Below are 12,835 nucleotides of genomic sequence, written 5' to 3' on the forward strand. Positions count from 1 at the left end.
TAATTGTGTTTTCTCCTAACACATGTTTTTCAAGTTGGATTAGTGTGGTTGCTGAAAAAAAAAAGGTACTCTAGGAATAATTTTCTTAGAAGTGTTTTTTGTATTTTTGGTTGTTCTTGGCCTGAATCAGATTAGTGCACACTGTAAATGTGCTGAGTGCAGTAATAGGAGTAGATTTTACCCACTTAATAGCCTGACCGTGGGACTTTCAGCTTTTCTGGGTCAAGTGTAGCTTCTCCTTTTTTCCATCTAATTATGAATTATTATGATAGTTTATTGAAGGTTGTTAGTTCTGTTCATGTACGGAAGTTGGGTTTTTGTTAACTGTATATGCTAATGCTTTCAGATAATAAGGATGAGTGTTGTTCAACTCACCTCATTGACGGCGATGGGGTGTTCAATGTTGTCGGAGTCGAGAACTTTATGAAGGAAGTTAAACTGGCGGAATGTGGTCTTTCATATGCCGTAGTGTCCATTATGGGCCCGCAAAGTAGCGGTATGAATTCTCTCTCAAAAATGATAACAGCGATCATTCATTTACCACTTTGGAATATCATGACTTCATATTAGTTTGGTGAAGCTTGACGAATAGTAGGTCCTTGTCATATCTTTATGTCCTCGTCTGTGAATGGCTCATGTTGTTGACGAACACTGGAGCTGATTAAGATCTTTATGTCCATGTCTTTGAAGGCGTCAAGTCTTATCGCCTCCTTTTTGTCAGCGTTTCCTTATTGCATCCTTGCTGCTTGACTACACAAATCATCCTAATGCTCTTTGTGAAACCAATGCTATTATATTGTTTTCCAATAGTGGCTAAATTTAATTGTGTGATAATGCAGGGAAGAGTACACTGTTAAATCATCTTTTTCATACTAACTTCAGAGAGATGGATGCCTACAAGGGAAGGTATGTATGAATGTTTTATTTGCCAGATGTCTGCTGTTTCATTGTAGGTGAGCTGATAGAATTAAGTATTTTCTAGGTCACAAACCACAAAAGGTATTTGGATGGCTCGATGTGCTGGGATTGAGCCTTGCACCCTAGTCATGGATTTAGAAGGCACAGATGGTAGAGAACGAGGAGAGGTGTGTTGAAAGTACTTTTTAGATGACAATGTACTTTCCTTTTGCTGTTGCATAATTTATTTTCGCGTGACCAGATGCACGTTATCCTTAATGCATTTTCCCCAAGTGCTGTACCCCTTTGATAAGGGTGCAAATGACAGATACCATCATGGACAGCTGTTTGTTACTTTGTTGAAAAATAAAGTATGGATCATTAGTTATTTCACATCCCTACTTTTTGCCCATAAAAAATAATTTCAAAATCGTTGTAGCTTCCTCTTTGCAAATAGTAATCCTTTGCAAATTGTAATCCTATGATGAGCTCACTGAATAATTTTTGAACAGATTTTAGTAGATTCCCGGTCTCTGATATCTTTTACCTCACTGTTCTTTGTGTTAATGTAGTTGCACTGTGTCAAAAGATGTCTATGGATATTTCTGCTAGATATACTGGGAACCATAATCTATTCTGTGATTAATTTGGAGCTAACAATTTGAGGTGATCCTTGCCTATACTTGGTCATGAGGTGGGATAACTAGTTTTAAAATGCTTTTCCTTGAGCTGAGGGTTTATCGGAAACAGCCTCTCTACCTCTTAAGGTAGGGGTAAGGTCTGTGTACACTCTACCCTCCACAGACCCCACTTGTCGGATTACACTGGGTATGTTGTTGTTGAGGTGGGATAACTAGTAATTGAGCAGATTGTTTCTCATTCAGGATTTGCTTTTTTTGTTTTTTTGTTTTTTTTAGGATGACACCGCGTTTGAAAAGCAAAGTGCTCTATTCGCACTTGCTGTTTCTGATATAGTGCTTATCAACATGTAAGTTCCTCTATTATGTGAAACATATAGTACATGAACTTCTAATAAATTGAAATTAAAAAAAATTTATGTATGAGTGGCTCAAAAGTTTAACTATTCAGGTGGTGTCATGATATTGGTCGTGAGCAGGCTGCCAATAAGCCTCTTTTGAAGACTGTCTTCCAGGTAAAGTACATAGAGGCCTTTTTTTTGTTTGTTGGAATATTCCTTCCGGATATTTTACGACTTACTTTATTTTGAACAGGTTATGATGCGTTTATTTAGTCCACGTAAAACGACATTGATGTTTGTTATTCGTGACAAAACAAGGGTAGGTGCCTTCTCTCACGAGTGTTTTTCTGCCATTTATAATATCTGCATGTCCTGTGAAAACAATGTTTGAGCAGGTTGTTTTTTCACTTTCATTTGTAGACTCCCCTTGAAAATTTGGAACCTGTTCTAAGGGAAGACATTCAGAAGGTAACATGTTCATGGTTTTTGAGTTTTCTTATTTTATGTTCCCTTCTAAACTCTATATTATTGAATTTATCATACCTGTTCTGGGCTTTGTAGATATGGGATTCTGTCCCAAAGCCACAAGCTCACAAGGAAACACCGTTAAGTGAGTTTTTTAATGTGAGTCACAGTAAAGTTTGATCTGCTTTACTTTCTTGTTGTCTGTTTATATCTGTGCTCACAGATTTAGTGAAATTGATTGAATGTCCAGGTCGAGGTCGTGGCTCTTTCTAGTTTCGAGGAGAAGGAAGAACAATTCAAAGAGCAGGTACGCGAGAAATATTTTTTTGAGCATTCGTTGGTTATATGTTCCTATCTACTCCTATCATATATGGTTGTCTTGTATATGTTGTAGCCAATGATCAGCTCAGAAAAGCTACTTTTTTGCTTAGTTGACTCTGGTTTAATTTTTTGTGTTCGTTTCTTTGTTAAGGTGGCTAGTCTAAGACAGCGGTTCTTTCATTCTATTGCACCTGGTGGGCTTGCTGGAGATAGGCGGGCTGTTGTTCCTGCTTCAGGCTTTTCATTTAGTTCACAAGAGATATGGAGGGTTATAAAGGAGAACAAGGACCTTGACCTGCCTGCCCATAAGGTTATAACCTAAATATCTACTGCATTTGAAATTATCAGTTAGTTATCCATGTATTTTTGACATACTCTATTTTGATATAATTACAGGTTATGGTAGCTACGGTGCGCTGTGAAGAGATTGCCAATGAAAAATATGTTGCTTTCACTGAAAATGAGGTACATAGAATTGTTTGGAGGTTTATTTAAGAAGTTATACGTTGTTCTGTTTTATCTACTATCTTAAATATCACAATTAATTTTAAATTGATTGACCTTCTTGTAGGAATGGCGTCAATTAGAAGAGGCAGTTAATTCTCATTCTGTACGGGGCTTTGGAAGGAAGCTCAGCTCAATTTTGGACGCTTGTTTATCAGAGTAAGAACACAACTTTCATGCGGTATAGCATGGGTGTGCTTCTAGTAACACACAAAGAATGTTGGAAAGCTAGTAATTTTCTTGTGTGAAACTCATCTGTTGCGGATGTTCTTAATGTGATGTTTCTTGCCTTTCTTGTGGTTAGAGCAAGGAGAACAGAGGAATATAATTAATCACTGCGTTTTCATTATATTTGATAAAGCTTATGGTATTATGAACGCTGCTAGAAGAGTATAACATAAAGAGAGTTGAGCCTTGAGGACAAAGGAAAGGCTGACTGGTTTCTCTGAATTTTAACAGTGTCAGAAATGCTGGTGGAGCATGGTGTTTAGGATGATGATACACAAGAACTATGGTTGAGCGTGGGTCGGACCTTATTTTGGTTTAGCATCAATGTAGGAAAGCAAAGAGATTTATATGGCTACTCTGTACAGTATCTTCTCTATATCCTGCTACCTTATCAAAAAAAAAATAAAAAAATCTTCTCTATATCTTGCTAAAGTGATAAAAGATAGGGTGTTACAGTATTAGGTATGTGGTTGTTGTGGCCCACTGTGGATGATCCACCTTCTCACTGTGTTTTTGTCTCTGGATTTACTCTTTGAGTGGAATGGAATTTGTGTGCCTAATATCCCTCTGGATATTTTAACAAAAATGATTACTAGGGTACAAATAAAGGAAGCAAACCCTTCTCTCAGCATTCCTCCTTCCATCCATCTTCTTGTCCTTAAACTAGTTCTTTTCGCCCTCGAGGGCTAGCTGAGGAATTTGTGCCTTTGGTCATAGGTTTGGCCGTTCCAGCCTTCCGCCAAGCGAACTAACTTTGATATTTAAGTGGAGAAGGGTGGAAGGTCGGGCTCATTGTTCTCGAGTTTCGGAAAAACTAGTCTTTCTTTTTCTTCTCCCTCACACCCAACTTAACCTCCCACAACCCCCCTCCCCCCCCCCCCCCCCTCCCCAAAAAAAAAAAAAAACTCCTCTACTGTTTTTCCTTTCTTTTTTTACCAAGTAAAGGTATTTTCATTCATAATAAACATGGCCAAACTAGCCGTATACAAGGGATATACTAAAAGGTAAAGCATCTACACAACATGACTCTCTACAAGCTCCGCCTAGTCATCTACGCTACAAGGAACTTTCTGTTCGCACCAAAAGAAAATAAGGGAGCGGAGACTACTCCTCAACTGAGAGAAACTCGACTCTACTATGTCAAAAGCTTTCCTGTTTCTCTCTCTCCAAACCACCCCACATTAATGCAAGCGGAACCACGTTCCAAGCCCTTCTTCTTCTCCTCCTCCTCCTCCACTCTTCCAACTGAACATCAACTCTTTCACACTTCTTGGCATTGCCCAAGGAGTTTGAAACCACTTAAACATACCCCACCATAATCTCATGGTAAACCCGCAATGTAGAAGAAGACGGTCCACGTCCTTGCCCGCCTCCTTGCACATGTAACACCAACTGACACAGACAATCTTCCACTTTCTAAGATTTTTCGCTGTCAAAATCACCCCCCGTGGCTAGGCAGGTGAAGAAACACATCTCCTTCGGCACACTTGGAATCCATATTGCATTCATGGGAAATCAACCTCCTCCCTAACCAAAAGTTTCTCATAAAAAGACTTCACAAAGAACACTCCATTATTTCCCAGGCCCCACCACCGCACGTCGGGATTATCCACCGGATTGACTTGCCTAGAAAGTAAGTCTATCAATATTTGAAACTCACTCACTTCCAATCTTGAAAACCTCTTCTAAATCTCAAACCCAAAAAGTCTCCACTTTGTGTCCCCCTAATTTGTTGAATTTTCTACCTTTTTTCTTCCATTGTACCCCTAGACTAATCATGATGGCTAAGTAATACCGCTGCTGCCCTACCTGCCGTTGCGCTGGTCCACCTTTTTTTCTCTTGTTCTTTTCATGTTGTGCTTTCTTCCTTGCTTTTCTATTTCTAAACAATCAATCAACTATTCTGCAATTCTTAATTTATTGGTGAAAATGTTACCTTATACAAAAAAAAAATAAAATATTAATTTGTTGGTGTCCTGCCATTCGAACTCTTTGTATCCATCCCTTTGATTAGGCTCTTCTTATTCTAATAAGTAGTAATAATAATAATAATAATAATAATAATAATAATAATGTGATTTTAAGACTCCAAGGGTGTGGCCTAGTGGTTAGTGAAGTGGATTGTGAACACTGAGGTCTTAGGTTCAAATCCAAATAGGGACAAAAAATTTCTTCCCATCTGTTTTAGTCTTGGTGGACTGAGTTACCTGGTACCTGTTGCTAGTGGGAGGTGGCAGGTATCCTGTGGAATTAGTTGAAGTGTGCACAATCAGGCTCGGACACCACGGTTATAAAAAATATTTTTTTTAAAAGGAAAATTAGGAATTTTCTGAGTTGCACTTTTATCGCTGTACTGATAGACAAGTCTCTAGTAAGGCTAGAAACACTACTGGCAAACACCAGATCTGATATAGAGCCCGTTTGGATTCGCTTATAAGTTGCTTATAAGATGCTTATAAGCTGTTTTCAGCTTTTTTGAGTGTTTAGTTGGCCAGCTTAAAGTCATTTTGTGCTTAAAATAAGCTCAAAAAAATAATTGGGCCCATTTGACTTAACTTATCTAAAGCAGCTTATAAGCTGAATACAGCTTATAAGCCAAAAAAAATAAGTTAGACTACCCCAACTTATTTTTTTTAGCTTATAAGCTGTTTTCAGCTTATAGGCATAAGCCCATCCAAACAGGCTCATAGATATAACAACTACTGAGCCTTAACCACAACTAGTTGGTATCTATTATATTAGTACTTTGCATCTATTGTATTTGTTTTTTGCTAAATCTCCATTGATTCCATGAGAATATAGCTGTTTTGAGACTTCTCTCCATGTGATTTTAGGTTGTATGTCTTTCTATTTTAGCACCTTTATTCATCATAGTCACACCTACGGATGGCATATTTTATCAGATGTGATCATTTCTAATATGTAACTTTGATCAGTTAAATGAATGTGATCTTTTAAAACTTTTAATAAGCTTTATGTATAAGATTAGCAGGGAAGTTCCTGATGTCCCGAAATAGAAAGTATCATATAGTTTGAACTGGAGATTCTTTTTATTTTTATTTTCTGTTGGATTCATTTCTTCTTACCATTTTGCTCCATGGTATGTAATTATTGTTTTCATTTATGCATGTATACATTATAAGAAGGGTGCACATGGATAATAAGATTTTTTGTTCTCAGGTATGATGCCGAGGCTACCTTCTTTGACGAAGGGGTTAGATCCTCAAAGCGAAAACAGTTGGAAGAGAAATTGCTTCAGGTAACGGGCTAGGCTCCGCTCTCTCCTAAACCTGTTTTACTGCATACACAGAATCCTTTTGTTATATTCCCTGCATTAACCAATTCTAGTTTTGATGATTGACCAACCAAACTTGCTGGGTTCCTGTGTGTCTTAATGAGAACTCTTTGGCCTTTTTACAGTCAACCAAATAAATTTACATGCTAAAATTTCTATCTTAGTGGCACTCTTTCAACCAATGATGTAAATGCATTTTCTCTCTCCCACTAGTAAAACACTACTTTTTTACCCTTTTTTTTTCTCAAAACGAAGGGCCATTTTTTTATTGCAATCCTCTTCTGATTTATCCCGTCTTTTGTTGTAGCTTGTCCAACCAGCCTACCAATCTATGCTGGGACACATTCGATCTGATACTTTTGAAAGATTCAAAGAAGCATTTGAGAAGGCATTGAAGGGGGGTAAAGGGTTTGCTCTGGCCGCTCGTGAATGTACTGAGTCTTTTATGTCCCATTTTGACGAAGAAAGCACAGGTACAGGATGCAATCTGCCATTTCTGTTACTGGTTTACCGCACTTGATTTATATCTTTTCTTCTGACAAGGGCATATTATCCTTCATGAGCAACCCTTATTCCCCAGGTCTTAAAAAAAAAGGATCGAGGAATTGATACCCTATCTCTATGTAGGGGCCTAGTTATAAACAGTGTTCTTACTCTGGGAATAAACTTGTAGAGCTGACTAAGCTTCTATTAAATGTCAGTTAGTTGAAGTAGTTGCTTATTACTAATGATTATTTCTTGAAATGTTCACTTGAGTTTGCAGGGTAAATTTCTGATGTTTTTGGTTGCTATAGGGTATCCAGTTCTATGCCTTTTTGGATGCATGTGATGAGAGTTGCAACAACTGTTGTCATATTCTTCTTCACTGCTCTTAGAAAAATAGCAACTTTTCTAGCTGGAAATACCAAATTAGAAAAGAATTTTCGCAAAGAGATTGCTGTATCACGTGCTGACTTTCAGCATTTGTAGGAAATTAGTGCTCCTTAATATTTTTCTTCCAAGATCTTGCTGCACTTGTAGTTAATGAAATGCCCCTAGACTGGAAAACTTTAATAGGTGATATTTTGTTTGGGACATAAAATGTTGAGCGTAGTGTCAGCAGCGTGACAGCTAGCTATTTGAAATCTGACAGCTGATGCATCATTTTGTAGATGCTATTATTGACCAAGCAAAATGGGACTCATCTAGAGTGAGGGATAAGCTGAGGCGTGATGTAGATGCTCATATTGCTGAAGTTCGTAGTGCCAAGCTTGCTGAAGTGACAACCCTCTACGAGGTATGAAATTTGACAGCCTTTATAGTTTACCATTAAGTCTCACGCTGTAGCTGACTAGCTGTTGTCTCCTTACATTTTGGAGGATGCTTACCTTTGAGATTGAACAAGGCCCGAGGTCCAACATAAATACTTCAATAATGAAAACCATGCATACTCACAACCTTTAAATCAACATATTTCGTTATAATGAAAATCTCATAAAGTAATATAGTTTCGTTCATGCATGCCATACGAGTAGTCATAGATTACAACCTGAAAATAATTAATCTTACAACAATGAATAGATTAGTGAACTGAAACAGGTTCCGGTGACTCAAAGAATAAAACTATTCAAGCTCCACGAAAAGTAAGTGGAGTCTCACCAAAAGTATCCAACTGAATGGCGTGTGGAGCAGTCCTAACCGTGTGCCTCGAGATGGTCAACACCAATTCCTGAAACCAAAAGTTGAACGCTAAAAGGCCTAAGCTCCACATGCCTAGTATGTTTTTCTTAACACGATATCAAAGACATACCAAACCTTTACACGTGTTTGTGTTATCCAATGATAGACCCTTATGTTATTCACCTCCAAATGTCCAGACTGGTTGTGCTAGAGGTGTTAAGAGTCCCACAGTGGGCAAGTGTATGGGATGTCATCTCCTTACTTGGGTCTCAGATAATCCTCACCTCCTCATTTAACTTTTGAGGTTGCGTTAGGGCCAAAGTTTACTATCTTAATATTAACTTTCAGAATTCTTTTTCATCCTGCTTTGACTTGATTGTTCTTATGCCGAGGGTCTATCGGAAACAGCCTGTACACCCAAGGTAGGGGTAAGGTTTGCGTGCACTCTACCCTCCCCAGACTCCACTTTGTGGGATTTCACTGGGTATGTTGTTGTTGTTGTACTTCAATTTTTTGTAGTGTTTTGTTCTAGGATTTTGAGGTAAAAATAATGTGCGTTGGGCATACTTGGGATGTTTAATATTATCTCCCTAATTAAGGGAATATGCCATCACTTGGTTGCATCTGATAGCTGAATGGCTGGTCCAACATGCATATATATTAGTAACTATTTGTTGTTGGTAGTGACTCCTGCTTGATATCAAACAAGTGTGAGGACCATTTGATTTTAATTTTAGATGTAATTATGCTGGAACTGAAGAGAAATTCTTTGTTTAGACAAAACTGAACGAGGCATTGGCTGGACCAGTTGAGGCCCTTTTAGATGGAGCGGGTGATGATACATGGCCAGCAATAAGAAAACTGCTTCAGCGTGAGACTGACACAGCAGTCTCTGGTTTTGCTTCTGCACTCTCTGGTTTTGAAATGGATGAAGAAAGTAGGGATAGTATGGTTTTGCGGTTGAAAGATTATGCACGTGGAGTAGTTGAAGCAAAGACAAAGGAAGAAGCTGGAAGGGTGTTAAGTCGCATGAAGGACAGGTATGGACATGAGTTGATCTTGTTCTACAGCTCTGACATACAATGCTTATAATACAAAAGAATATGCTGATGACCTGAAAATTATTGGCAGGTTTTCAACATTGTTCAGCCATGATCAGGATTCTATGCCACGAATTTGGACTGGCAAGGAAGATATTCGAGCAATTACTAAAACTGCACGATCAGCTGTATGATTGACTGCAAAACCCTTTTTTTGGTGTGATCTCACGTTTCAATAATTCATTACTGACTACTCTCAATTTTCTCCCAGTCTCTGAAGCTCCTATCAGTTATGGCTGCAGTTCGCTTGGAAGATGAGGGTGACAGTATAGACAAAACACTTATCCTTGCTCTTGTGGATTCTTCCTCCGCAAAGAGCGTTTCATCAGTTGATCCTCTGGCGTCTAGCACTTGGGATGAGGTAATTGATTTACTTATGTGGTTTGTCTTGGAAGCTATTTGCAAGCAAAAGGATTTGGTCGATGAAAAGGGGAAGACAAGATTCTTTCCATTGAAAAGGCCAGTCTCCACGACATGGTTCATAGATTGTGAATATATTGTTTGGGGTCACTTGCTGGTGATGACCATCAACTAATTATTTAAAATTTTGGATTGAATATAATATCAATCCAGTTCTACACATATAAGCTAATCCCAGTGCGTGTCTGAGGAGTTTATTGCTTCATAAGGATTTGATTTTTTAGACCTGAAGAGTCTACAAAGGTTCCTAATAAATTTTCGTCTTTAGGAGCTAGATCTTTTTTTGTATGATTAAGTAATCTTTGCATGGTGCAGTGTCAGCCCATCAGAATTTTCATCTTGTGGTCAATAATTGCAGGTCCCTCCATCGAAAACTTTGATTACACCTGTCCAGTGCAAGTCTTTGTGGAGGCAATTTAAGACGGAGACTGAATATGTTGTTTCACAAGCCATTGCTGCTCAGGCAAGATATTAGATGCTATTCTGCATGTCTTTCTGCTTTTCGATAGTCCATTCTTGTATGTTGGTTTTTGATTGTCGGTTGAATATGTTCGAGTTCCAATAAGGATAGAAGGTATCGTTTAATGCGGGTGTTTTCACTAAATAATGGGATTAGAACATTCGAAGTGCAATCTTGTTCATTTAACACTAGAGATTTGATTTTTGCACAAACAGCCTTTTGGTACTTCGGAGGTTGATTGTCTTTCATGCTAGGTGTATATTCAATTTTGAATGTTGAAATGTTAAGAGAATATCTAATCACCTTTAGGTGTTCTCGCATGGATAAGCTTTATTAAAGTTTTTCCCTTCATTCTTGATCGCTTCACATTTTCTTTTATTCAACTTTCAGGAGGCTAGCAAGAGAAATAATAACTGGCTACCACCTCCGTGGGCAATTGCTGCCATGGTGATTTTGGGATTCAATGAATTCATGACACTTTTAAGGTATATTCTTTCTGACTTGTAGTTCATGATGCCCCCCTACGTTTTATAGTATAATATGGTTTAACTCATGGGCTGATACTGGGTTTTACTTTTTTCCAGAAATCCTTTATATTTGGGGTTTATATTCGTCGCCTATCTGCTATTTAAAGCCCTTTGGGTGCAATTGGACATCTCGGGCGAATTCCGCAATGGAGTTGTAAGTGCTGAATCTGATATCTTAGAGTTCTAATGTTTGCATACTAAAAGCTATTCAACCAAATACCTTTATTAAAGAAAAAGCAATTTGATCGAATATCTTTATAAAATAAAAGCAACTAAACCAAATAACTGTTGCAAACTCTTGCTCGTCACTTTTTAAAAGATCGTTTGAATATATTTTCTACACTATAAGGACAACACATTGATGATATTCAGTTGCAAGTGACGTTCTAAAATTCGGTTCGACATAGTTACAAAAAGAGAATTGATGAAGTTTTGATCTTTCGGTTGTAAGTTCATTATTTTCCTGGAGATGTTCTACCCTACCCTAGGAAACTAGGGGAAGAAAGAGAGAGTAGGAGAAGCCGGAAGGGAAATAATTCTCTTTCATAATTTTTTCTGATCATCACACAACAATCCCTTTCTTCTCTTCCTTTGTCTAGTTTCCAAGCGATGCAAGAAGCAGACATCTTTGTTCGTGGTCTTTCAGTAGATTTGACCTTTCCTTTCTATTTTTGCGATATTTTATAGGTAACTGTGTAGATATTGACTGGGAGTATGTGAATCAAATAACCAATAATCTTATATATCCTCTATAATTGCTTCATTCACATATGTGGAAACTTTTGAAATAATTGTCTTCTCGGGGATGTGATGTTCTATATATGTTGTGACAGCTACCTGGACTTCTCTCTTTATCCACAAAGTTCGTTCCTACAATCATGAATCTTCTTAAACGACTAGCAGAGGAAGGACAAGGTATGGCAAGTGGTCAACAACCTCAGGGTAACCCTGCCCTTGCGGCAAAGAGCTTCCGTGGTAGCACGAACGATAATGGTGATGTGTCAACGAGCACTACGTCTGAAGTAACTTCAGAAAATGGAACAGAATACTCTAGCTCCTCGTTACATGACAAAAGACAGTAAGCTATTGTTTATATAGAAACACACTCTTATTCTGCGACAGCAAAGCTTTTATGCTCATCCGGACGTGGTATGGTACACAATTCGGCTTGATGGACCTTTAGAGGCAAAGCATGTGAAAGAATCTCAGACACTGAAGCATTGATTTTTGTACACTGGGGCTTGGGTTGTCACGAAATTAAAGAAGTCTCCACTGCATAGGCTGTGTTTTAATTTTCTCTCGTTCTTTTCGCGTTGATTTTCATTTGTTGGTGAACTAAGAAGAGGGCCCTTCTTTTCTGCTTTCTTTGTTATCATTCTCCCGGTTTGCCATCAAATTTTTCTTGTGAGAAGCCTAATATAATGTCTGTATTTTATTGATGAGCTGATGAAAGATATCAAAAACTATTATATTTCTAATGAGATGGGATTTTTTTCAAAGATTATTCGAGAAATTTCTGATTTTTTTTTCCAGCTTTCCCTCTCTACATGTTAAGATTTTGATGTTAAATTTGAGCATCTAGGGAAGAGTGAAACTACTCCGTTACCTGATATAAAAATGATTTATAAGCAATAATATAAGTTAATTTTTTCCATTTGATGTAAAATCTTCCCCTTAAGTAAGACCACGACCACAATGACACCTCAGTCCTTGCAAGTTATGAGTGTGGTCGGCTATATGAATTCTCTGACCATGTTCCATATAAGCTTTATCTGTATTACGTGGCTTTTCATCATAGAATTGGTAAGTTATACGCTGGCGGTTAGCCTACTATCCGAGCTTGGGACTGGCCATGTATGAGCTTGGTTATGGTTGGCTATATGGATTCTCACTGGTCATGTTTTTTCCATTTAAGCTTTATTTATGGTGTATTTATCATGAATTGGTCACGGTGACTGCTAACCTAATATAATCTTCCTC

General features: G+C 38.0%; 1 protein-coding gene across 1 annotated transcript; it reads left to right on the forward strand.

The window, feature by feature from the left end:
• Nucleotides 1–336: 336 nt before the first annotated feature.
• Nucleotides 337–12,359, forward strand: LOC132633467 (protein ROOT HAIR DEFECTIVE 3-like). Its single transcript, XM_060349902.1, has 22 exons — nt 337–496; nt 840–906; nt 983–1,085; nt 1,815–1,885; nt 1,987–2,050; nt 2,130–2,195; nt 2,297–2,344; nt 2,438–2,500; nt 2,592–2,648; nt 2,814–2,972; nt 3,059–3,127; nt 3,234–3,325; nt 6,575–6,653; nt 6,997–7,162; nt 7,841–7,965; nt 9,126–9,388; nt 9,480–9,576; nt 9,660–9,809; nt 10,227–10,331; nt 10,719–10,813; nt 10,913–11,009; nt 11,689–12,359. The coding sequence occupies exons 1-22, from the start codon at nt 337–339 to the stop codon at nt 11,935–11,937; spliced, it is 2,445 nt and encodes an 814-aa protein (XP_060205885.1). The 3' UTR covers nt 11,938–12,359.
• The last annotated feature ends 476 nt before the right edge of the window (nt 12,360–12,835 follow it).

Source organism: Lycium barbarum, chromosome 3 (genome assembly GCF_019175385.1).
Source record: "Lycium barbarum isolate Lr01 chromosome 3, ASM1917538v2, whole genome shotgun sequence".
Taxonomy (NCBI): domain Eukaryota; kingdom Viridiplantae; phylum Streptophyta; class Magnoliopsida; order Solanales; family Solanaceae; genus Lycium; species Lycium barbarum.

Excerpts from the sequence above, each read along its gene's own strand:
- LOC132633467 (XM_060349902.1), top strand. The coding sequence starts at position 337 with ATGCTTTCAGATAATAAGGATGAGTGTTGTTCAACTCACCTCATTGAC. Across the intron at positions 497-839 it reads TATGGGCCCGCAAAGTAGCG|GGAAGAGTACACTGTTAAAT; the intron begins GTATGAATTCTC and ends GTGATAATGCAG. Across the intron at positions 7,163-7,840 it reads TTTTGACGAAGAAAGCACAG|ATGCTATTATTGACCAAGCA; the intron begins GTACAGGATGCA and ends ATCATTTTGTAG.